General features: G+C 52.8%; 1 protein-coding gene across 1 annotated transcript; it reads left to right on the forward strand.

Annotated features, from left to right (window-relative positions):
• The first annotated feature begins 3,255 nt into the window (after window positions 1-3,255).
• LOC144948290 (uncharacterized) lies at window positions 3,256-27,431 on the forward strand. Its single transcript, XM_078877721.1, has 3 exons — window positions 3,256-3,298; window positions 7,358-8,037; window positions 26,830-27,431. The coding sequence occupies exons 2-3, from the start codon at window positions 7,394-7,396 to the stop codon at window positions 27,332-27,334; spliced, it is 1,149 nt and encodes a 382-aa protein (XP_078733847.1). The 5' UTR covers window positions 3,256-3,298; window positions 7,358-7,393; the 3' UTR covers window positions 27,335-27,431.
• Window positions 27,432-27,435: the final 4 nt, after the last annotated feature.

Genomic DNA, 27,435 nt, shown 5'->3' on the forward strand with positions numbered 1-27,435 from the left:
TATTTGCCTGCTGCTAACAGGACCCTGCGGGGTGGGTTGGTCGGAATAATACTTAGTACCGGTACAGGGATATCGACCGGGTATAGAGGAGTTAAAGAAAAAATTACTGTATTCTAGTGTAACGTTAATTAAAAGTGTTTGTTTTGATAAGAAACGCTGTGAGATTTAAAGACCCCCCAACACCACCCTCAACACCACCCCTCCCACCCCCCACCACCACCCCCCACCACCACCACCCCACCTCCCCCCACCACCACCACCCCACCACCCCACCACCCCCCACCACCACCTTCTGCACTAGGCCTCGCGAAGCCTGCCGCACTAGGCCTCGCGCCGTGCTTTTCGTGCACAAATAAGGCGATTAAATGTATCTCGTCTCTGTGTTAATAAATGTTTCTTGTCTCTGTGTTAAAAAAAACGTGCTGCGTTTCAGTAAAGTATTTTTTTAAATAAACGTGCTGCGTTTCAGTAAAGTAATTTTGAAGCGATGTTTAAAGTTTTGCCGTGATGCGCCGGAAGCGACGGCCATCTTGTTTAATTCACAGATCGCAGGGGGAGCGGGCGGCCATCTTGTCGGACAGGGTCATGCCAAGTGTTTGCAGTAGGGGGCGATGTTGATACACGGACGGACGGACGGACGCGGACGGACGGATGGACAAACGCGGACGGACGGACGGACGCGGACGGACGGACGGACACATTAATCTATTGGTGGTCTGGTCCACTTCGTTCCTACCAGTATAAACTTCCACGTGATCATGCTGATGATGATAAGCCACGTGGTTGAGCGACATTGCTCAGTTAGTGGCTTATACTGGTAGGAACCACCTGGTTACGCCAGCCCACAGGGGATTATTGTGTCCGTCCGTCGTGCAGGGAGGGGCTGGGTGGGGAGGGGAGGGGCTGGGTGGGGAGGCTGGGGCTGGGTGGGGAGGGGCTGGGCGGGGAGGGTGGGGAAGGGCTGGGTGGGGAGGGGCTGGGTGGGGAGGGTGGGGCTGGGTGGGAGGGTGGGGCTGGGTGGGGGGTGGGGCTGGGTGGGGAGGGGCTGGGTGGTGAGGGTGGGGCTGGGTGGGGAGGGTGGGGCTGGGTGGGGAGGGGCTGGTCACCCCGTGGTGCCCTTATAAAACGCAACGTTTAACCTTCTCACGCCGGCTTCTTTCAACTCGCGATTTCCCGTTCGACCACCGAATTTCGTTCGGGGCAAAAAAATGTTGGAAAATATCGTTCGAACACCGATTTGTTCGATTTCTGGTGCGTTCGATTTCCGAGGTTCTGCTGTAGACAACACGATCTACCTAATTAATTAAATAGACTTTAAAACCCCCCGCCCACCTCTTATGCATTTCACAAGTAGTGCTAATCACATACCTGCATTTCCCATAAATATGCTAAATTCCTCTTGATATTCAAATTCTTTTGTCAAGGCGCCCTTACCCCCTTCCAACCCAGCTTAAATATACGCTCCAAGCGTGGTGGTGTTTCATTCAGACACTGTCTCCCCGACAGACCTGGTCTTCACCTGAGGACGGCTGCTTGCGTTGTGGCCGAAACGTCGTGAGAATTATTTTATTATGTTTTATTTTTATTATTTTATTATTTCCCTTCTACGTGACTTTACCGAAAGAACCAAGAAGATGAATCCCTGCAGTCACGAAAGCTTTAAATCGAAATTTTATTAAATAGACTTTATGATAAATGTTTTCTCCTACAACATCAGAGTACAGCGCCACATTAAATACGCACTACAATGACAATAGTTTAAAGCGATTTGAAGCATGTTTTTTTTGGGGGGGGGGGGGGGGGCAGAGCTTTGTGACGTCATTTGAGGGGGGGAGGGGGTCTGACTTTTAGTGACGGCGTGGGGGGGGGTCAAAAATCGTCCAAAATCGCGTGACGTCATTTATGGACGGCCCCTAACCCCGTGCGGCGGTGAGGCAGCGATTTAGCGATGTCCCTCAGAGGGGGCGGGGGGGAGTGGGGGGAGTGGAGGGGGTGGAGGGGGTGGAGGGGGGGTGGAGGGGGGGAGTGGAGGGGGAAGTGGAGGGGGAGGGTGGAGGGGGGGGGGTGGAGGGGGGGAGTGGAGGGGGGTAGAGGGGTCAGTGGAGGGGGGGGGTGGAGGGGGGGAGTGGAGTTGGTAGTGGTGGGGGGAGTGGTGGGGGTGGAGGGGGAAGTGGAGGGGGAGGGTGGAGGGGGGGGGTGGAGGGGGGGAGTGGAGGGGGGAGTGGTGGGGGAGGGGTGGTGGGGGGAGTGTTGGGGGGGGGGTGTGGAGGGGGGAGTGAACTTGGGGGTAGAGGGGAGAGTGGAGGTGGGGGTAGAGGGGGGTGGAGGGGGGGAGTGGAGGGGGAAGTGGAGGGGGAGGGTGGAGGGGGGAGTGGAGGGGGGTAGAGGGGTCAGTGGAGGGGGGGGTGGGGTAGAGGGGGGAGTGGAGTTGGTAGTGGAGGAGTGGAGGGGGGTGGAGCGGGTGTGGAGGGGGGGAAGTGGAGGTGGGGGTAGAGGGGGGGAGTGGAGGGGGGAGTGGAGGGAGGGGGTGGAGGGGGGGTTGAGGGGGGGGTGGAGGGGGGGGGGTGGAGGGGGGGTTGAGGGGGGGTGGAGGAGGGAGTGGAGGTGGGGGTAGAGGGGGGAGTGGAGGGGGGAGTGGAGGGGGGGGGTGGAGGGGGGGTTGAGGGGGGGGTGGAGGGGGGGGGGTGGAGGGGGGGTGGAGGGGGGAGTGGAGTTGGGGGTAGAGGGGGGAGTGGAGGGGGGTGTGGAGGGGGGAGTGGAGGGGGGGTTGAGGGGGGAGTGGAGGGGGGGGGTGGAGGGGGGAGAGTGGAGGTGGGGGTAGAGGGGGGGGGGTAGAGGGGGAGTGGAGGGGGGTGTGGAGGTGGGGGTAGAGGTGGGGGTAGAGGGGGGGGTGGAGGAGGGAGTGGAGGGGGGGGGTAGAGGGGTCAGTGGAGGGGGGGTGGAGGGGGGAGAGTGGAGGTGGGGGTAGAGGGGGGGTGGAGGGGGGAGTGGTGGGGGGGAGTGGTGGGGGGGGTGGTGGGGGGAGTGGAGGGGGGAGTGGTGGGGGGAGTGGAGTTGGTAGTGGAGGGGGGGTAGAGGGGGAGTGGAGGAGTGGAGGTGGGGGTAGAGGTGGGGGTAGAGGGGGGAGGAGTGGAGGGGGGTGTGGAGGGGGCGGACGTCGGCCGCCACAAACATGTCGTGTGACGTCATCTCGACGTTGGCGCGCGTGACGTCATGGGTGGCGATGACGTCATCGCACTGTTGACGTCACGGGGCCCTGGCAAACGAGAGGGAGACGGAGGGAAGACAGCAGCAGAAGGTGAGAGACAGAGACACACACAGAGACACACAGACAGAGACACACACAGAGACACACACAGAGACACACAGACAGAGAGATACACAGAGAGACAGAGAGATACACAGAGAGACAGACAGAGACACAGAGAGACACTCACACAGAGACACAGACAGAGAGACAGACAGAGACACTCACAGAGAGACCCTACCACCACCCCTACCATCACCGGGGCTATCCGTGTAAACACACCCACGGGCTGCCAAATCGGAATCGCTGTAACTCTCCGCACACGGCCGTCCAATGCTGGGCCACCACAAGGCCACAACTGGGCCACAACTGGGCCACGACTGGGCCACGACTGGGCCACAACTGGGCCACGACTGGGCCACGACTGGGCCACGACTGGGCCACGACTGGGCCACAACTGGGCCACGACTGAGCCACGATTAGGCTACCACTGGGCCACGATTAGGCCACCACAAGGCCACAACTGGGCCACGACTGGGCCACAACTGGGCCACGATTTGGCCACCACTGGAGCCCACAGGGACAGCACTGGCCCCCATGCGCTGTTCTCCCCCCATATGAATCCAGGATGCTGTTATTTTGCCTATGAGATCCTACCACGGCCCGTCACCAAATAAATCACGGTACGAGTCGTAGCGCCAACAGCGGCCAATCCTCATCCCTCTGATCATCTCGTTCAACCCACAGCTCCCAGCAACAACGCGATGTTCGATTTCGGCCAAAACTAGATATCTTTTCGAATATTAATCGCAGATTTAGCCCCAGCCGGACTTGACTCCTGTGGAGAACCAGCGGGAAAAAGAACAGGTTTCACTCTGATAATAGTTTTTTTACCCTTCTATCTGGCAACAAAACTGACACGTTTTTTTACAAGGAGTCATGTTTGCATAGACCACAATACCTGCAGTCATAATCTCGGGTGTGGATCAATCAACTTCAAGGACAGTGCATACATTATCAGAGTTGTGTTTTTTTTTGCATTATGACTGCAGGTATTGTGGTCTATGCAAACATGACTCCTTGTAAAAAAAAGGTGTCAGTTTTGTTGCCAGATAGAAGGGTAAATTTTTTTTTTCATATTTTTTACTGCCAAATGAGGTTCCAAAGGTTTCACTCTTTCTGGCAGTAAAACAGGAGATGTTCAAACACCAAATATATAGACGAGATTCGAAGCTTTCGTGACTGCAGGAATTACTCTTTGGCTCTTTAGGTAAAGTCGCGTTGAAAGAAATTTAATAATATCACTGGTCAACACTTTTTCTGGCATAAGGTATTCCAACGGTTGTAAGGTAATTTTGGGGTGCTGATTCTAAATCTGGCATCACATCAGGTTTTTGAGACGTCAAATATTGCATTTTCAATAAAAACTGCAGAAGAAAAATATGAAATAAATGTGGATATCTACAAAAAATGATATTATAAACACACACTATCCTAAAAAATACAGCACCATATTTTAACACTAAAGCAGTCACTGACTCGCAACAACTTGCAATCATAAGTGACAGAGTTAATTTCGGGTAAAATCAATGAAAATGGGGTATGCCGATAGCATGAGATGTGATAGAGCAAATCTGAGATCAGATTTGGAATCAGCACCCTGAAATTAGTCTAAAACAGCTGCAAAAGTCCAGGCCAGAAATTTTTTTTTTGTTGACCAGTGTTATAGAATACGACGTCTCGATCCGCAACACAAGCAACCACCACCAGGCACAAATGAATCAGAAAACAAACATAAACTTGGAAATGTAACGCAATACAACACAACGCCACTTTACCGAAAGAACCGAAGACCAAATGGAAACGTTTTGCAAGAATCAAGTTACTGCATTAACCACGCACATGACTTCTTGTGGTGAACATGCAATCGAACATGCTCTGGTACTGGTAGGAACCTCCTGGTTACACCAGCCCACAGGGGATTATTGTGTCCGTCGTGCAGGGAGGGGCTGGGTGGGGAGGGTGGGGCTGGGTGGGGAGGGGAGGGTGGGGTTGGGTGGGGAGGGGCTGGGTGGGGAGGGTGGGGCTGGGTGGGGAGGGGCTGGGTGGGGAGTGGGAGGGTGGGGAAGGGCTGGGTGGGGAGGGAGGGGCTGGGAGGGGAGGGTGGTGAGGGGCTAGGTGGGGAGGGTGGGGCTGAGGGGGTGGAGGGGCTGGGTGGGGTGGGGCTGGTGGGGAGGGTGGGGCTGGGTGGGGAGGGGCTGGTCACCCCGTGGTGCCCTTATAAAACTCAACGTTTAACCTACTCACGCCGGCTTGTGCCCGCCCTCACAGTAGGCCATATTTGCGGAATACACCACGCCGCCGTTGACCCTGCAGGCCATTGACCGAGCAACCCAACGTTCCTACCAGCTCCCTCCGCAGGACAATGTGTTATTACACGCATTGTCTTTGAAACTCCACCAGGGACAGCAACCTTCTTTATGGCCTCGTCTCACTACCAGTGTCAGACCAGAGACCAACGCCCCAAGGCAAGGAGTACAGGGGCAATGCACGCGTCAGCATTTGCAGCTCGGGGTGAGCGGCAGCGATATCATGGGATACTTTTGTTTGCCAGTATCAGAGAATGGTTTTTACCCTTTCCGGCAATAAAACAGGAGGGTGTTGAGATGTTTAAACACCAAGTAGACGGAATCTGTTGCAAGTACAGTTGAACCTCGGCGATCAAACGCACCAGAACTCGAACAAATCGGTGTTCAGAACGATATTTCCGAACATTTCTTTGCCCCGGAAACCAAACGAAATTCGGAGGTCGAACGGGGCAATCGCGACTTGAAATAATCTGTACGGCTGAGACGCGCATGGCCAGCGTGCATGATGCTTGCCCAGACGAAGGTTTTACGGTGTGAGAGGCTCGGTTAATGCGTAGTTCTCACCCAGTGCAGTTACCCGCAAAACATCGTCCCTTAACTTTTTTTCAGTAATTTCCTTTATTTTAGTGTTTTTTGGTGTTCATCCATACGCAAGTTTCTTGTTTTTTTTTGTATAATTTTATTCATGTAATTACTGTAAACTTCGTGTAAAAAATGCTTTATAATGAGAGGTGTCTTGCGTCTGGAACCAACTAATGTCATTTACGTGAATTCTTATGGGGAAAATGAATTCGGTGTTCGAACAAATCGGTGTTCGAATGGCCTTCTGGAACGAATTAAGTTCGATCTCCGGGGTACCACTGTACTGCATTAGCCACGCACAGTACTCGTGGTGAACATACAAACAAACATTCCCTGATAATAATAATGATGTTACACGCATTGTCTTTGAAACTGACTGGCCTACACCAGACACAGCAAAAGCCTTCTTTGTCATCTTTACCTTCAGAACACAAATTTGCATCATTAGTTTAACCGTTAATTTTGTCAATTTAACACGTAGGCGTTCGTGACCAATATGATTCATAATATAGGTTTTTGGGTCACATCGCGTTATTTATAAATGTGTCGTAACCCTCCACCATCCGACACGGCCAAACAGTAAAAAATGTGTCACGTTTTTCAAAGGACAAAATAATTCACTTCTTTAGCCCACCGGTGTGTTGAAGAGAGAATCAACAGCATTTTAAAATTTGAGTAGTACGACGTTTCGCTGGTAATTACAATCAGCTTCATCGGGCAATAATGGTGAAGCTCTCCTGTTGCTCCCAGTCTTAAATAGAGCAGCATCAGGGTGGCGTCATTCATTCTTATCTCCCCCAACCTTCGGCTACTATAGTAGTAGGTTTTTACCCTTTAAACTGGTACAAAACTGACACCTTTATACAAGGCATCATGTTTGCAATAACCACAACACAAGCAGTCAAAATGCAAACAAAAAGAAACAACTCTGATAATGGTAATGATATGCACTGTCCTTGAAGTTGATTGGTCCACACCCGAGACAGCTTTTCTTAGAGCCTAGTCTCCATTGGTGTTGGACCAGATGACGCCAAAAGGCGTACAACTCAAAAACTACTATTTAGCAATAACAGCATTCCATCGAGCTCAGAAGACCCGGATAAAATTGCTTAAAACAAAACAAAAATAGCCTCACCACTCTATTCTCTCCTGTCGCCAGCTGTGCCGAGACTGTAGGGTGGTGGGGGGGGGGAGGATGATGATGGAATCGTTGACGACGGCGGAGGAGGAAGAGGCCGCGGAGGAAACGGGACGGCCCGTCTCTTGCCCCGTGTGCGGCCTGCATCTGACGAGCCCCCTGGCCCTGCAGCTCCACGCCAAGCAGCACGGGCCCACGCCCACGGCCACCCCGACCGCCACCCCCGCGCCAGCGAGGCCGTTGCTGAGCTGCGACCAGTGCGCCTACAGCACGGACAAGCGCAGCCGCCTCAACAGCCACCGGCGCATCCACACGGGCGAGAAGCCGTACGTGTGCGTCGCGTGCGGCAAGGCCTTCACTCAGTCGGGCAACCTGCACAACCACCAGAGGACCCACACGGGCGAGAAGCCCTACAAGTGCGAGGTCTGCGGCAAGGCGTTCGCGGTCTCGGGGGCCCTCAACAACCACCAGAGGACGCACACGGGCGAGAAGCCGTACAAGTGCGTCGCGTGCGGAAAGGCGTTCACCCAGTCGGGCGCCCTCCACAGCCACCAGAGGACCCACACGGGCGAGAAGCCCTACAAGTGCGCGCTGTGTGGCAAGGCATTCACCCAGTCTGGCGCCCTGCGCAGCCACCGAAGGGTCCACGTGGCCGAGAAGCCGTACCGGTGCAATGTCTGCGGCAAGGCCGTGACGCAGTTGGAGCACAAGCATTAGGGCCGCCCCAATCGACCCGCCGGGGGATTTTTTTTTTTTTCTCCTGGCCGGTAGCGGCGTCGACGTCATCGTGAAGGAGAGGCTGCCGGTTTTCGATGGACACGGCGGGCGGTGGTTTCATAGTTGGGCGGGGCGGGGGGAGTGGCAGCAGTGGAGCGAGTTGGAGGGGGAGGTTTGTTTGTTAGTTTGTTTCTACGCACGTGTGTGTGACCCTAGTTGTTTAATAGCGGTTCAGTCATCTCGGTCATCTCAGTCAGTCGACCCGTGGCACCTGGGTCTGCCCCGTGACCTCCTGCCAGCGGGCGTTCGACACTTCACGTGGCCTCAAGGGGCACATGGCCTGGCACAAGCGTCGTGGTGACGTCACCGCCACTTAGTGGCGAATGGCGGTTATTCTGTTGTAATTGCAGTTAGCGCGCTGCGCTATGAACCTGGCCAACCCGATTTCAATTGCCGCCGCCGGTCCTGGGCCTCCTCCCCTAGGTCGACTGGGCCTCAAATGAGTACCTGGTGGGTGTATAAACATCGCCACGAGGGAGACAAAGGCGGCCGGGCGTGGTGTTGGCCATCCACCCCCTCATGTGCCGTGCTGACCTTCAAAGGTGCTCGCTAACAGCAGTTTCCCCAACAGTCTGTTAAGGCTACACGGGGGATCTTTGTCTTTGTGGCTAGGAGATGTTAGCTCCATCGCCTGGTACGCAGGAGGCCGTGGGTTCAATCCCAACCCTGACGATGGCTTTTGTATATCTGGAGTTTGCATGTTTTATCTCCCCGTGGCCACGTGGATTTCCTCCTGGTCCTCCAGGTTTTCCCCTTCACATTTAGGGAATCGACGTCACGCTTTTCGAGAGTATTTGGCTGCCAATGTAAATTTACACGCGATGATGGATGATAAGCCAGCCGCCACCTCGTTGAGCTATCATTTGTGATAGCCAGGGTCACTTCTGAAAGAGAGAGCTACTGCATAGCTCAGTAGTGGGGCCTTACAGCTGGTTTAAAAAAAATTGTTAAAAAAAAACTTTCATTGGAGATACAAAACAAGCCGGATTGGGGCCTCACGCAGGCAACAACGGCGGGAGGCGCCGTGCTAAACCGCTGTCAGGGCTACGAGTGAGGCCCCTCTACCCCAGCAAGTCACTCGTGGAGGCCTGCGGACTTCATTCCCGTTTCATCAGCTAAGCCCGGTCGGTCCCGACCGCACCCCCCCAACACCCCTCACCACCCCGAACCGGGGGACGATTGCCGTGTGAGCGGGCGGGCGGTGGCATTATGGCAACCGTTCATTTCGAGAGCGCTTTCTTTCTGAAGTGCAGCAGCGACCGGAGAGACGCCAACACATTCTTAACACTCTTATCTCTTCAACCCCGACTTTTTCACTCTTGAGCTCAGAATTAATAACGCGTAGCGCCGCGTTGCGCTCCCACGGCGGCCTTGGAGAATGTCATCTTCATACTCTTTGGTTCTTTCGGTAAAGTCGCGTAGGTATTAAAAAGAAAAGAAATCACGACGTTTCGGGCGCAACACAAGCGTCCATCATCAGGTGGGAAATCATGGTCTGCTGCTGAAGCAGATTTTTTTTTAAAAGGTTTGAAATGGGAGTAGGTCAAGGGTTATAAAGAAGTGGCCGGGGCGAGTGATGTTAATGTGAGAGATTAGCGTGTAACTGTATGCTAGGAGGAGAGTGGCCTCCTCGACGAGGGCACGGAAGTGGCGATGTTAATGTGAAAGATTAGTATGTTAATGTGAGAGATTAGCATGTTAATGTGAGAGATTAGCATGATGTTAATGTGAGAGATTAGCATGATGTTAATGTGAGAGATTAGCATGATGTTAATGTGAGAGATTAGCATTATGTTAATGTGAGAGATTAGCATTATGTTAATGTAAGAGATTAGCATGACGTTAATGTGAGAGATTAGCATGATGTTAATGTGAGAGATTAGCATGACGTTAATGAGAGAGATTAGCATTATGTTAATGTGAGAGATTAGCATGATGTTAATGTGAGAGATTAGCATGACGTTAATGTGAGAGATTAGCATGATGTTAATGTGAGAGATTAGCATGCAACTGTAGAAGAGAGCGGTCTCCTCAATGAGGGAGTGCAACCCAACGGGTGTAATCCGAAGGACCTGTGAGTATGAGAGTGCACTCCGTGCCTTGTCCAGGAGGGCGCTCTCCTTCTATCTTACAGTTACATGCTAATCTCTCACGTTAACATCACTAGCCCCGGCCACTTCTTTATAATCCTTGAGCTACTCCCATTTCAAACCTTCTCGGCAGCAGATCAACGCTTTCCCACCTGATGATGGACGCTTGTGTTGCGCCCGAAACGTCGTCATTTATTTTATTTTTTATACCCACGTGACTTTACCGAAAGAACCAAAGAGTATGGATTCCTGAAGTCACGAAAGCTTCAAATCAATGTTATCTTCCTCGCCTGGTATACAGGAGGTCGTGGGTTCGATCACAACACTGATGCCTGCTGCTGTATATTTGGAGTCTGCGTTTCTTTCCCACTCCGTGGTTGGTCGTGTGAATTTTTCTCCGGGTCCTCGGGCTTTTTCCTTCCACGTTTAGAATCAATGTAATGCCATCACAGTATTTGACCGCTGATATACAGTTCCACGTGATAAGCCGACTTTGTTGAGTTCCCATTCGTAATAGCCAGGTCGCTTCTGAAAAATAACTACAGGGGGACTCCCCCGCACCTACCAGCGAATTGGTTGCTGCACGACAGTCATAAGTCGAGCCGTCGTAAGTCCAACCCTTGTTTCCCATATGGGACAACATTATACATTGGGGTTCCTTCCCTGAAAACCCATTACACACTGTAAAAATACCAAAATTGACCACGAAAATAAATGAAAATATCCCTAACAAAACGTTTATTGTCACGTAAATCCTTAAGTACTCTTCTGCACGTGCATCAGTAGCAAAAGGCGAATTTTATTTCAAAATTTTAGGAAAATTTACAACAAAAAAGGTGAAGAGCGTCGCGGAAGAGATGCTGCTGCGTTCGTCCTCAGCGCAGCTGCAGACTGTCAGGCTATAGTGTACATACGCATACGGTGGAAGAGCAAAGCAGTGCTGAGTCTGCGCATGACATGCCTTGAGTCAGACCGTGGCTGAGCCCTGAGTCAGACCGTGGTTGAACCCTGGGTCAGACCGTGGTTGAACCCTGAGTCAGGCCAGCAGCTGAACCCTGAGTCAGGCCGTGGCTGAACCCTGAGTCAGGCAGAGGCTGAACCCTGAGTCAGGCCGTGGTTGAACCCTGAGTCAGGCAGAGGCTGAGCCCTGAGTCAGGCCGTGGTTGAACCCTGAGTCAGGCAGAGGCTGAGCCCTGAGTCAGGCCGTGGCTGAACCCTGAGTCAGGCCGTGGCTGAACCCTGAGTCAGGCCGGCGGCTGAGCTCTGAGTCAGGCTGTGGCTGAACCCTGAGTCAGACCGTGGTTGAACCCTGAGTCAGACCGTGGTTGAACCCTGAGTCAGGCCGTGGTTGAACCTTGAGTCAGGCTGTACCTGAGCCCTGGGCCAGGCCGTGGTTGAACCCTGAGTCAGACCGTGGTTGAACCCTGGGCCAGACCGTGGTTGAACCCTGAGTCAGGCCGTGGTTGAACCCTGAGTCAGGCCGTGGTTGAACCCTGAGCCAGACCGTGGTTGAACCCTGAGTCAGACCGTGGCTGAACCCTGAGTCAGACCGTGGTTGAACCCTGAGTCAGGCAGAGGCTGAGCCCTCAGTCAGGCCGTGGTTGAACCCTGAGTCAGGCAGAGGCTGAGCCCTCAGTCAGGCCATGGTTGAACCCTGAGTCAGGCAGAGGCTGAGCCCTGAGTCAGGCCGTGGCTGAACCCTGAGTCAGGCCGTGGCTGAACCCTGAGTCAGGCCGGCGGCTGAGCTCTGAGTCAGGCTGTGGCTGAACCCTGAGTCAGACCGTGGTTGAACCCTGAGTCAGACCGTGGTTGAACCCTGAGTCAGGCCGTGGTTGAACCTTGAGTCAGGCTGTACCTGAGCCCTGAGCCAGGCCGTGGTTGAACCCTGAGTCAGACCGTGGTTGAACCCTGGGCCAGACCGTGGTTGAACCCTGAGTCAGGCCGTGGTTGAACCCTGAGTCAGGCCGTGGTTGAACCCTGAGTCAGACCGTGGTTGAACCCTGAGTCAGACCGTGGCTGAACCCTGAGTCAGACCGTGGTTGAACCCTGAGTCAGGCCGTGGTTGAACCCTGAGTCAGGCCGTGGTTGAACCCTGAGTTAGACCGTGGCTGAACCCTGGGCCAGACCGTGGCTGAACCCTGAGCCAGACAGTGGGCGAACCCTGAGTCAGGCCGTGGTTGAACCCTGAGTCAGACCGTGGTTGAACCCTGAGTCAGACCGTGGCTGAACCCTGAGTCAGACCGTGGTTGAACCCTGAGTCAGGCCGTGGTTGAACCCTGAGTCAGGCCGTGGTTGAACCCTGAGTCAGGCCGTGGTTGAAGCCTGAGTCAGACCGTGGTTGAACCCTGAGTCAGACCGTGGTTGAACCCTGGGCCAGACCGTGGCTGAACCCTGAGCCAGACCGTGGTTGAACCCTGAGTCAGACCGTGGTTGAACCCTGAGTCAGACCGTGGCTGAACCCTGAGTCAGACCGTGGTTGAACCCTGAGCCAGACCGTGGTTGAACCCTGAGTCAGGCCGGTGGCTGAACCCTGAGCCAGACCGTGGTTGAACCCTGAGTCAGGCCGTGGTTGAACCCTGAGTCAGGCCGTGGTTGAACCCTGAGCCAGACCGTGGCAGAGCCCTGAGCCAGGCCGGTGGCTGAACCCTGAGTCAGACAGGGGCTGAGCCCTGAGCCAGACCGTGGCTGAACCCTGAGCCAGACCGTGGCTGAGCCCTGAGTCAGGCCGTGGCTGAGCCCTGAGCCAGACCGTGGCTGAACCCTGAGTCAGACCGTGGTTGAACCCTGAGCCAGGCCGTGGTTGAACCCTGAGCCAGGCCGTGGTTGAGCCCTGAGTCAGGCCGTGGTTGAACCCTGAGTCAGGCCGTGGTTGAGCCCTGAGTCAGACCGTGGCTGAGCCCTGAGCCAGACCGTGGCTGAGCCCTGAGTCAGGCCGTGGTTGAACCGTGAGCCAGGCCGTGGTTGAACCCTGAGTCAGGCCGTGGTTGAGCCCTGAGTCAGGCCGTGGGTGAACCCTGAGTCAGGCCGTGGTTGAACCCTGAGTCAGGCCGTGGTTGAACCCTGAGTCAGGCCGTGGTTGAGCACTGAGTCAGACCGTGGCTGAGCCCTGAGCCAGACCGTGGCTGAGCCCTGAGTCAGGCCGTGGTTGAACCCTGAGCCAGGCCGTGGTTGAACCCTGAGTCAGGCCGTGGTTGAGCCCTGAGTCAGGCCGTGGTTGAACCCTGAGTCAGGCCGTGGTTGAACCCTGAGTCAGGCCGTGGTTGAGCCCTGAGTCAGACCGTAGCTGAACCCTGAGTCAGGCCGTACCTGAGCCCTGAGCCAGACCGTAGTTGAACCCTGAGTCAGGCAGGGGCTGAGCCCTGAGTCAGGGCGTACCTGAGCCCTGGGCCAGGCTGTGGCTGAACCCTGAGCCAGGCCGAGGCCGCGCCACTCATTCGTTCGTCCTTCGAAGCAACCAAGGAGCGGCTTTAAGTCTGAGGCTGAGCCGCGTCAAGAAGCCGAGCCGGGGCCGGGTAGCGGCTAAGGAACAACGGCACTCAAGACCGAGTCGTCACGGGTTCCTTGGACATCGATAGCGTGAACGGATGGTCGGGCTGACCCGAGCCAGCCGCTCAATCGGTAGCATCACCTGCGAACGACCGATGTGAAACGACGTGCCGTCGTTGGACCCCCGCTGATGAAAATCGTTGGATTGAGATGGTTCGCTTCGCTGACGCGCTCTTTGATGCGAAAGTACCGGCGGCGTCTGTTGATTCCGCAAAGAAAGTTTGTACCTTGACGTGCTTTTTATGTAAACCGACAACGTATACTACACCGTGTCAACAACACTGCCCGCGTCTTTGTTGTCCGTGTTTGCTCGCAGCCACCACCACCAGCACCGGTTATGTGCGTGCCATATGTTGAACATCTTTCGTGCCGTACGTGGCCAACGGTGCCAATCGGAGGGTGTGCGGGAAATGATTCCGTGAGTGAAATGTTGTGTCGTGCACCCTCCTCCACCCAACGCAGCCAGTCAATACACTTCTCGCGCGATGAACAACCATGGCTAATTCATCCCCGCTTCAGCGGCACCACCGATAAATCTGGAGAGCCATCCACACGCGTTTAACAACTTGGATACGACCCTTCAGCTGGTTCTGTCCTATTCCTAGGTATGATAGGAGCATCTCGCCACCCTGGGCACCACGGTGGAGAGATGTTAATTTCCTCGCGTGGTTTTGCAGGAGGTCGTGGGTTCGATCTCACAAAGGTTCTTTGTGACCTCCTTGGTGATTTTTGGGCTTGTTCTTGGGAGATATTTGGGTAGAACGACCGCTGCTGGGTAGAGATGACGATGGTCTTGAACTTTCTCCATTTGTAGACCAGCTCCATTGGAACCTCTTTTGCCAGTAGCAAACTATGATAAAAAAATTTTTTTACCATTTTATCTGGCAACAAAACTGACACCTTTCTTACAATGAGTCATGTTAGCATTGACCACAATACCTGCGGTCGGAATGCAAACAAAAAACACAACTCTGATAATGTATGGCGTCATCTGGTCCAACACCATGTGAGACTAGGCTCTAAGAAAAGCTGTCTCGGGTGTGGACTAATCAATTTCAAGGACAGTGCATATCATTATCATATTTTGCTACTGGCAAAGGAAGTTCCAATGGTTTAAATGCTTACCCCGAGCTCTCATACTCTGATGGTGCATTGTCTTTGAGTTGTGCGCCTTTTGGCGTCATCTGGTCCAACACCATGTGAGACTAGGCTCTAAGAAAAGCTGTCTCGGGTGTGGACCAATCAATTTCAAGGACAGTGCATACATTATCAGAGTTGTGTTTTTTGATTGCATTCCGACCCAGGTATTGTTGACCAGCTGTCTGACAGTGGATTGGTGGAGCCCCAAGTCCTTAGAAATTGTTTTGTGACCCCTTTACGGACTGATGAGCATCAATAACTCTTTTTATGAGATCCTCAGATATTTGTTTTGATCGTGGTATGACTTGTTTCCGCACGCACCTGTATGGTGAAGACCAAACTCACGACGTTTTTGACCTCTATTTAGGGTGGGGGTCTCCCAAACTCACCTCTGAAGTCCATAATACAGTTTTTTTTAATTATATCGCGTAAATATATATTGGTCGCGGAAGCGTACGTGTTAAACTCACCTCAGAAGATCTACCTAATTATTTAAACACCTGGTTATAATTATTCCCTTATTTTAGCTTACAAAACCAGGGGTTCACTAACTACTTTTCCACATACCTTCAACCTCAATTGCTCGTTTTTTTAATCCATACGTTATTTTGTTTCAAATTACGTGAAATTGGTTAATTTCACCCCTTTTGGATATTCAAGAAAAGACCGGGTTTTTTTTCGATAAGGCTCTCGTGGTAAAACTATGGAATTTCCATAATTCACTTTGGGGGGTTCACAAACTTTCTCTCGGCACTGTATTTCGCTCAGTGGTGGGCTTTACCTGGTACATTAAAAAAAATGTATACTTTAGATCAGGGGTGGGGAACGTCCGGCCCGCGGGCCGTATGAGGTCCGTGAAATCATTTGGTGTGGCCCTGCCAAGGCAACCGCAGGCGGGACTCGAAATTCAATAAATCTAGGAGCAAACCTGGAAAAGCAGTTGCGAGTATCAGCAACATCATCAATAGCCAGCTAACATCACCCCACGCCTCGCCAAAGAGAAGCGGTTCCAACCATCGCATTAGGGGCGAGTTAATTAAATGTTTGACCAAATATAACAACAGGGCTAATTTTTAAGTTGATAATTTTGTACGGCCCGCGAATGATGTTATAGATATCCAAATGGTTCTTGGCAGAAAAAAGGTTCCCCGCCCCTGTTTTAGATAGACGCCAATGTCGAGGTCTGCTATTGCTCCTCCTCCAATGAAGGAGCACAGATATTCGGTGGCAGAATGTTTGCTGGAGCAGGGAGCCAAAGGGATCGGTGTCAAAAATTCTTGTGTACGAGTTCCTGGACCAGGCTTTACTGCAGTGACTCAACCACTGAGTGGATCAGTGGTAGGGACCAGGCTGGAGCACGACCAACCAATCACTCGCTCACTCAACCAAACACTTAACTAACCCCCCCACTCAATCAACCACTCACTCAACCTCCCACTCAACCATTCACTCAATCAACCACTCAATCAACCACTTACTCAACCACTCACTCAACCCCCCCACTCAACCCCCCACTCAATCAACCACTCACTCAACCACTCAATCAACCATTCACTGAACCAAGCACTCATTCAACCACTCACCCAACCAACCACTTGCTCACTCAAGCAACCAACAACTTATCCAATCACTCACTCACTTAACCATCCACTCAACCAACCACTCACTCAACCATCCACTTAACTAACCAACCACTCAACCAATCAACCACTCACTCAACCACTCACTAAATCAACCACTCAACCATTCAATCAACCACTCACTCAACCAACCACTTAACTAACCCCCTACTCAATCAACCACCCAATCACTCAACCAATCAACCACCCACTCAATCAACCACTCAACCAACCACTCAATCAACCACTCACTCAACCAACCACTTAATCAACCACTCAACCAACCACTCACTCAACCAACCACTCAACCAACCACTCAACCACCCACTCAACCACCCACTGAACCAATCACTCATTCAACCACTCACCCAGCCAACCACTTGCTCACTCAATCAACAACTCATCCAACCACTCACTCAACCACCCACTCAACCTCCCACTCAATCAACCACTCACTCAACCAACCACTCAACCACCCACTGAACCAATCACTCATTCAACCACTCACCCAACCAACCACTTGCTCACTCAATCAACAACTCATCCAACCACTCACCCAACCACTCAACCCACTCACTCAGCCAACCACGCCCTGCGCGGAGACGCCATCGCGCTCGACAGAGGGGAGGGGCTCGTACGCGGTGACGTCATGTCGTTCGGTATAACCGCCGTTCTACGCAGTGACGTAAACGAACTTCTGCTTCTCACCCTGCGCGTTGACGTCATCGCGCTCGACGGAGCGGGGGGGGCTAGTACTCGATGACGTCATTGCCCTCTGCCCTGACACCGCCCTGCGAGGTGACGTCACGCGGCCTAGGCGGAGCGGGAGGTCGAGACAGAGGTGATTCGGTGAGACAGAGACACACACAGACAGACACACAGAGACTCAGACAGACACACAGACGCAGAGACACACAGACAGAGACATAGAGAGGCACACAGAGACAGAGAGACATAGAGACACACAGACACAGAGAGACACATAGACATAGAGACACACAGAGACACAGACACACAGAGACAGACAGAGACAGACAGAGACACACAGACACAGAGACACACAGACAGACACAGACACACAGAGACACAGAAACACACAGAGACACACAGACACAGAAACACACAGACACACACAGAGACACAGACAGACAGAAACACAGATAGAGAGACACAGACAGAGACAGACAGACACATAGATAGACACACAGAGACATAGACACAGACAGGCACAGACACATAGACACAGACACACAGAAACACACAGAGACACAGAGACACACACACACACAGACACACACAGAGACAGAGACACACACAGAGACACACACAGACACAGAGACACAGACAGACACACAGACACAAATAGAGAGACATACACACAGATAGACACACCAGACAGACAGATGGACACACACAGACACACACAGAGACAGACACACACACAGACACACACAGAGACAGACACAGAGACATAGACACACAGACAGAGACACACAGGCAGACAGAGACACACAGACAGAGACACACAGACACAGACAGAGACACAGACACACACACACAGAGATACAGACACACAGACATAGACACACATACACACACAGACAGAGACACACACAGACACACACATAGACAGACACAGAGACATAGACACACAGACAGAGACACACACACAGAGACACACACACAGACAGAGACACACAGACAGAGACACATAGACACACACACAGACAGAGACACAGACACACAGACAGAGACACACACAGAGACACAGACAGAGACACACAGACACACAGAGACACCTACAGACCGAGACACAGACACATACACATACAGACAGAGACACACACACAGACACACATACACATACAGACAGAGACACAGAGGCAGACAGAGACACACAGACAGAGACACACAGACACAGACAGACAGAGACACAGACACACACACAGAGATACAGACACACAGACATAGACACACATACACACACAGACAGAGACACACACACAGGGTGAGAACACGGGAATCCCGACAGCCGCAGGCGTCTCTAGGCTGAGGCCTACACCCATTGAGGCTCACCAAGTCCCTGCCATGCCAGGGCCTCACTCATTCATTCTTATTTCATTCTCATTCAGTCTTCTTTCATTCTCAATCTTGGGCCTCACTCATTCACTCGCCTTTCCATTCGCATTCATTCTCCTCAATCATTCATCTAATGCTTGGGCCTCATTTATTCATATTTCATTCTCATGCCATGGGATTCTTCATTCATTCCCATTCCCCATCTCGTGCCAGCTCCAAGTGAAGGACTTCAGTCCCAATCGTCGTAGTTTGTATCATCAACGCCGCTCAGATGTTGACTACCTCGCCTGGTGTACAGGAGGTCGTGGGTTCGATCCCGACCCTGATGATGCCTGCTGCTGTTGTGTATGTAGAGTCTGCGTCTCTCTCATTATCATCACGGTGGCTAGGAGATGTTAACTCCCTCGCCTGGTATACAGGAGGTTGTGGGTTCGATCCCGACCCTGATGATGCCTGCTGCTGTTGTGTATGTGGAGTCTGCGTCTCTCTCATTATGACGGGTGGCTAGGAGATGTTAACTCCCTCGCCTGGTATACAGGAGGTTGTGGGTTCGATCCCGACCCAGACATATGCTGCTGTATATTTGGAGTCTGCGTCTCTCTCATCATCATCATCACGGTGGATAGGAGATGTTGACTACCTCGCCCGGTGTACAGGAGGTCGTGGGTTCGATCCCGACCCTGATGATGCCTGCTGCTGTTGTGTATGTGGAGTCTGCGTCTCTCTCATTATCATCATCACGGTGGATAGGAGATGTTGACTACCTCGCCCGGTGTACAGGAGGTCGTGGGTTCGATCCCGACCCTGACACCTGCTGCTGTATATTTGGAGTCTGCGTCTCTCTCATCATCATCATCACGGTGGATAGGAGATGTTGACTACCTCGCCCGGTGTACAGGAGGTCGTGGGTTCGATCCCGACCCTGATGATGCCTGCTGCTGTTGTGTATGTGGAGTCTGCGTCTCTCTCATTATCACAGGTGGCTAGGAGATGTTAACTCCCTCGCCTGGTATACAGGAGGTCGTGGGTTCGATCCCGACCCTGACACCTGCTGCTGTATATTTGGAGTCTGCGTCTCATCATCATCACGGTGGATAGGAGATGTTAACTACCTCGCCCGGTGTACAGGAGGTCGTGGGTTCGATCCCGACCCTGATGATGCCTGCTGCTGTTGTGTATGTGGAGTCTGCGTCTCTCTCATTATCATCATCACGGTGGATAGGAGATGTTGACTACCTCGCCCGGTGTACAGGAGGTCGTGGGTTCAATCCCGACCCTGACACCTGCTGCTGTATATTTGGAGTCTGCGTCTCTCTCATCATCATCATCACGGTGGATAGGAGATGTTGACTACCTCGCCCGGTGTACAGGAGGTCGTGGGTTCGATCCCGACCCTGATGATGCCTGCTGCTGTTGTGTATGTGGAGTCTGCGTCTCTCTCATTATCACAGGTGGCTAGGAGATGTTAACTCCCTCGCCTGGTATACAGGAGGTCGTGGGTTCGATCCCGACCCTGACACCTGCTGCTGTATATTTGGAGTCTGCGTCTCATCATCATCACGGTGGATAGGAGATGTTAACTACCTCGCCTGGTCTACAGGAGGTCGTGGGTTCGATCCCGACCCTGACGATGCCTGCTGCTGCTGCTGTATATTTGGAGTCTGCGTCTCTCTCTGTCTTCCCCTAACTCTCTATTACTATAGAGAGTGTAGTGTATAGTGTAGTGTATAGTAGTGTAGTGTATAGTGTAGTGTATAGTAGTGTATAGTAGTGTATAGTGTAGTGTCTGACCAGCTAGTTGTGCCTCAGGCTTGTTCCATCTTGCCCGGCCCCTAGCTGCTTCCGTAGGCACATACCAGGCTCAACATCCCTGGTGAGTTGCTACAGTCAGCAGCTGACAACACACCAGGCTCAACATCCCTGGTGAGTCGCTACAGTCAGCAGCTGACAACACACCAGGCTCAACATCCCTGGTGAGTCGCTACAGTCGGCAGCTGACAACACACCAGGCTCAACATCCCCGGTGAGTCGCTACAGTCAGCAGCTGACAACACACCAGGCTCAACATCCCTGGTGAGTCGGTACAGTCAGCAACTGACAACACACCAGGCTCAACATCCCCGGTGAGTCGCTACAGTCAGCAGCTGACAACACACCAGCCTCAACATCCCTGGTGAGTCGGTACAGTCAGCAGTTGACAACACACCAGCCTCAACATCCCTGGTGAGTCCGCTACAGTCGGCAGCTGACAACACACCAGACTCAACATCCCTGGTGAGTCGCTACAGTCGGCAGCTGACAACACACCAGGCTCAACATCCCTGGTGAGTCGGTACAGTCAGCAGCTGACAACACACCAGGCTCAACATCCCTGGTGAGTCGCTACAGTCAGCATATGACAACACACCAGGCTCAACATCCCTGGTGAGTCGCTACAGTCAGCAGATGACAACACACCAGGCTCAACATCCCTGGTGAGTCGCTACAGTCAGCAGCTGACAACACACCAGGCTCAACATCCCTGGTGAGTCGGTACAGTCAGCAGCTGACAACACACCAGACTCAACATCCCTGGTGAGTCGCTACAGTCAGCAGCTGACAACACACCAGGCTCAACATCCCTGGTGAGTCGCTACAGTCAGCAGCTGACAACACACCAGACTCAACATCCCTGGTGAGTCGCTACAGTCAGCAACTGACAACACACCAGGCTCAACATCCCTGGTGAGTCGCTACAGTCAGCAGCTGACAACACACCAGGCTCAACATCCCTGGTGAGTCGCTACAGTCGGCAGCTGACAACACACCAGGCTCAACATCCCTGGTGAGTCGGTACAGTCAGCAGCTGCCAACACACCAGGCCCAACATCCCTGGTGAGTCGCTACAGTCGGCAGCTGACAACACACCAGGCTCAACATCCCTGGTGAGTCGGTACAGTCAGCAGCTGACAACACACCAGGCTCAACATCCCTGGTGAGTCGCTACAGTCAGCAGATGACAACACACCAGGCTCAACATCCCTGGTGAGTCGCTACAGTCAGCAGATGACAACACACCAGGCTCAACATCCCTGGTGAGTCGATACAGTCAGCAGCTGACAACACACCAGGCTCAACATCCCTGGTGAGTCGATACAGTCAGCAGCTGACAACACACCAGGCTCAACATCCCTGGTGAGTCGCTACAGTCAGCAGATGACAACACACCAGGCTCAACATCCCTGGTGAGTCGCTACAGTCAGCAGCTGACAACACACCAGGCTCAACATCCCTAGTGAGTCGCTACAGTCAGCAGCTGACAACACACCAGGCTCAACATCCCTGGTGAGTCGGTACAGTCAGCAGCTGACAACACACCAGGCTCAACATCCCTGGTGAGTCGCTACAGTCAGCAGCTGACAACACACCAGGCTCAACATCCCTGGTGAGTCGGTACAGTCAGCAGCTGACAACACACCAGGCCCAACATCCCTGGCGAGTCGCTACAGTCAGCAGCTGACAACACACCAGGCTCAACATCCCTGGTGAGTCGCTACAGTCAGCAGATGACAACACACCAGGCCCAACATCCCTGGTGAGTCGCTACAGTCAGCAGATGACAACACACCAGAGGTCGCAACCGGGTACCCGATACCCGTACCCTACCCGATACTCGGCTACCCATACCCGGCCGGGTACGGGTACCCGTTTGCGACCCTGGTGCGGCCGGGTACGGGTACGGGTAGGCCGTGAGTCACCAGTGAGTAACCGTTTGTCACCCATTTCGAGTAGGGTACGGGTACGGGTAGCGTACGGGTACCCGTTTGCGACCCTGATGCGGCCGGGTACGGGTAAGGAATCAAAACCCGTTTGCGACCTCTGCAACACACCAGGCTCAACATCCCTGGTGAGTCGGTGCCGTCAGCAGCTGCCAACGCCGAACCCCGGGCGGTGGTTAACTAACCCGCAAAACTCAGCGTGTCTGAGCCTGGGCGTGTGGAACTCCCGGTGGAGGAAATTCCACCAAAAAGAGTATTTGGACCTTCCACTGCAACCAGGACCATCTCCAGTCGTCTTGACTACGTCTTGCCACAGGGTACAGATGGAGGCTGGTCGAGAGAGCGAGGTTGACGCTGCTCAAATCACCCTCGCAAGTTCTCTGCGCGTAGTCATGGCACTTTTTAAATCCTTTATATTAAGTTCGCTTGCTTGCTTATGACCGTGCAAATCTTTGGGTCGTTTTTTACCCCACTTCCCGTGATCCAATCGAGCTGACATTTTCCACACAGACTCGTTGTGCGTGATAATTAATGTTCGTGAAATTTTTTTTCCAAAATTTTACACTTTTTAGGACAAAAATATTATATTTAATTACCAATTGCTTAATAGTGCAATGCATCATCTGACCTATAGGTGGCAGCCATCTCAAGCCAGAGGACGGGAGGACTCTAGCCGCCACGCATATAAAGGATTTATAGTGAAAAACTTTGTTTTTACGGGTTATACTTGTTACCATCGTCATTATCCATGTCCTGTGGCGATGGGTGAGCGACGAAGCAACAAGCACGGATATGCTGGAAGCTGTAAGCCGCAAACCTGTACGCAGGCGGCTCAGGATATTGGTCGTTTGCTCACTGGACCGAAGCAGCAGTGAAATCCGGCAGCACCCTGAGTGACTGAGCAGCCCTCTTCAGGATCACACTGTTCACCTCCGTAGCGAAGCGAGGAAAGGGTTAGAACAGGTACCCTAAACATTGCCTGCTGCAAAACATCCTGGCCAGCCTACCGCAGATGGCGGGATCCCATACTTGCGGTCGAAAAATAAAAACAAATAAAATGAAATTGACCAAAGTGATACCACCACTCGCTGTTGGCGCCTGGAATGTGCGCACTTTGATGGACACATCTGGATCAAAAAGACCTGAGAGACGCACCGCCCTCGTGGGCAGAGAGCTGGCCAGATACAATGTAGATGTTGCTGCCCTTGGTGAGACCCGACTGGCCAATACTGGACAGGTGACTGAAGTGGGTGCAGGTTACAAATTGTTCTGGAGCGGACGAGGCCAGGAGGAGAGACGTGATGCTGGTGCTGGTTTTGCAGTAAAAAAAACACCTGGTCAACCAACTGGCAAGCCAACCCAAGGGGATAAACGACCGTTTAATGACCTTAAAGCTCCACCTATTGGGTAAAAGGAAGCCACCATCATCAGTGCCTATGCCCCTACCATGACCAACTCTGACGAGATCAAAACCAATTTTATAATGACCTGGAAGTCATTATTGCTGTCACAGCCAGCTCGGACAAACTCCTGATACTTGGTGACTTCAACGCCAGAGTTGGAAGTGACCATCGATCATGGAATGGAGTCATAGGTGCACATGGCATTGGAAAATATAACAGCAACGGTCTTCACCTGAGGACGGCTGTGTGCGTTGTGGCCGAAACGTGAGAATTATTTTATTATGTTTTATTTTTATTATTTTATTTCCCTTCTACGTGAATTTACCAAAAATAGTTTAGTTGAACTTAAATCCAGTGGTACCCCGGAGATCGAACTTAATTCGTTCCAGAAGGCCATTCGAACACCGATTTGTTCGAACACCGAATTAATTTCCCCCATAAGAATTAACTTAAATGACATTAGTTGGTTCCAGACGCAAGACACCTCTCATTATAAAGCATTTTTTACACGAAGTTTACAGTAATTACATGCATAAAATCATGCAAAAAAACAAGCAACACAATAAATAAATGGAATTAATCTTTGGAATAAATTAAATAAATGAACTTCACTTTATCTGTAGTAAGGAGAGTTGATGGCTTGTGTGGAAGGTGGTGAGGAGGAGGAGGTGGTGGTGTTATTGTTTGGAAGGGAAGTCCCCTTCGTCTGGGCAAGCGTCATGCATGCTGGCCATGCGCGTCTCAGCCGTAAAGCTTCTTTCAAGTCGCGATTGCCCCGTTCGACCTCCGAATTTCGTTCGTTTTCCGGGGCAAAAAAATGTTCGGAAATATCGTTCTGAACACCGATTTGTTCGAGTTCTGGTGCGTTCGATCTCCGAGGTTCTACTCTACTTACTAAATATATTTCACCATATGAGGTTCAAGGAGCAATGTAGCTCTTTTTCAGAAGCGACCTTGCTATCACAAATGATCGCTCAACCAAGTTGGTTTTCATTATCATCATCACGTGGAAATGTATAGCAGCAGTCAAATACTCTAAACGCGTGATGTTAAGTCTAAATGTGCAGGGAAAAACGGGAGGACCCGGAGAAAAAAATCCATGTGACCATCAGGGAGGGAGAGACAGAGAGAGAGACGCAGACTCTAAATATACAGCAGCAGGGATCGTTAGGGTCCAGATCGAACCCACGACCTCCTGCATACCAGGCGAGGTAGTTAACATCTCCCAGCCACCTCAGTGCCCAACTTGCTGACCCCTGCCCACTGACTGGACATCTGTAAAAAATATCTTCATAGCCCCATCAGATTCCTCCTCTTCCATGGTAAATGGAGATGCCGATGCTGATTCTGAACCGCATGCCAACGCTGAGCCAACGGCTGCAACCACAATCCACGGTTGGGCAAGCGTTGGTCCAACGTTCCAATAATTGTTGCGCCAACGTTGGGGCACCGTGGTGGCTGAGATGTTAACTACCTCGCCTGGTATACAGGAGGTCGTGAGTTCGATCCCGACCCTGACGCCTGCTGCTGTATATTTGGAGTTTGCGTCCCTCTCTCATCATCACGGTGGCTAGGAGTTGTTAACTCCCTCGCCTGGTATGCAGGAGGTCGTGGGTTCGATCCCGACCCTGACGCCTGCTGCTGTATATTTGGAGTGTGTGTCTCTCTCTCTCATCATCATCACGGTGGCTAGGAGATGTTGACTACCTCGCCTGGTATGCAGGAGGTCGTGGGTTCGACCCCGACCCTGGCGCCTGCTGTTGTATATTTGGAGTCTGCGTCTCTCTCTCATCATCATCACAGTGGCTAGGAGATGTTAACTACCTCGCCTGGTCTACAGGAGGTCGTGGGTTCGATCCCGAACCTGACGCCTGCTGCTGTATATTTGGAGTTTGCGTCTCTCTCTCATTATCATCACGGCGGCTAGGAGATGTTAACTACCTCGCCTGGTATGCAGGAGGTCGTGGGTTCGATCCCGACCCTGACGCCTGCTGTATATTTGGAGTTTGCGTCTCTCTCATCATCACAGTGGCTAGGAGATGTTAACTACCTCGCCTGGTCTACAGGAGGTCGTGGGTTCGATCCCGAACCTGACGCCTGCTGCTGTATATTTGGAGTTTGCGTCTCTCTCTCATTATCATCACGGCGGCTAGGAGATGTTAACTACCTCGCCTGGTATGCAGGAGGTCGTGGGTTCGATCCCGACCCTGACGCCTGCTGTATATTTGGAGTTTGCGTCTCTCTCATCATCACGGTGGCTAGGAGATGTTAACTACCTCGCCTGGTATGCAGGAGATCGTGGGTTCGATCCCGACCCCGACGCCAGCTGTATATTTGGAGTTTGCGTCTCTCTCATCATCATCACGGTGGCTAGGAGATGTTAACTACCTCGCCTGGTCTACAGGAGGTCGTGGGTTCGATCCCGACCCTGACGCCTGCTGCTGTATATTTGGAGTTTGCGTCCCTCTCTCATCATCATCACGGCGGCTAGGAGATGTTAACTACCTCGCCTGGTATGCAGGAGGTCGTGGGTTCGATCCCGACCCTGACGCCTGCTGTATATTTGGAGTTTGCATCTCTCTCTCCCCGTGGTCGCGTGGATTTTAATCCGGATCCCTCCATATTTAGAATCAATCTCACGCTTTCAGAGTGTTTGGCTGCTATAAATGTTGTGTAACGGTTAGCGCGCTGCGCAAGAACCCAGCGACCCGAGTTCGACTCCCGCTCACTGCCAACACTGGTGACGATTATCCGAACCAGTTCTGGGCCCCCCCAGGTCGACTTGGCCTCAAATGACTTCTTGGGTGCGGTGTGTAAACATCGCCACTGGGGAGACAAAGGTGACAGGGGTGGGCGTGGTGCTGGACACCCACCCCCGCTTCGTGTACCTTAATAGGCGCTGCTGTAACTCGCTACTAACAGCACTTGCCCCGACAGTTTGTTAAGACTACACGCCGGTGTGGGGGGGGGGGGGATCTTTGTCGTTTTGGTGGTCTATGCACCAGCAGCAGGAGCAGCAGCAGCAGCAGCAGGAATCGCCATGCACCAGTGCGACCAGTGCGTGTACAACACGGACAACCGGGGCTCCTTCAACAGCCACCGGCGGACACACACGGGCGAGAAACCGTACGTGTGCGCCGTCTGCGACAAGGCGTTCACCCAGTCGGGCAACCTGCACAACCACCAGAGGACGCACACGGGCGAGAAGCCCTACAAGTGCGAGGTCTGCGGCAAGGCGTTCACCGTCTCGGGGGCCCTCAACAACCACCAGAGGACGCACACGGGCGAGAAGCCGTACAAGTGCGTCGCGTGCGGAAAGGCGTTCACCCAGTCGGGCGCCCTCCACAGCCACCAGAGGACCCACGCGGGAGAGAAGCCGTACAAGTGCACCGTGTGCGGAAAGGCCTTCACCCAGTCGGGCGCCCTGCACAGCCACCGAAGGACCCACACGGGCGAGAAGCCGTACAAGTGCGACGTGTGTGGCAAGGCGTTCACGCAGTCGGGCAACCTGCACAAGCACCAGGTCACCCACGCGGGGGTCCTGTTCACGCCCCTGAACTTTATGGAGCAGAAGATGAAAAACTGAGGATTATTTTTTGTTGGTTTTTAGCCCCCTTTGCTGCCTGCCCCACCACCACTGCCCCCCCCACCACCACCCCCCCCCGCCCCCTCCATCCCCACCCCACG

The sequence above is a fragment of the Lampetra fluviatilis genome, chromosome 48 (genome assembly GCF_964198595.1).
Source record: "Lampetra fluviatilis chromosome 48, kcLamFluv1.1, whole genome shotgun sequence".
Classification (NCBI taxonomy): Eukaryota; Metazoa; Chordata; class Hyperoartia; order Petromyzontiformes; family Petromyzontidae; genus Lampetra; species Lampetra fluviatilis.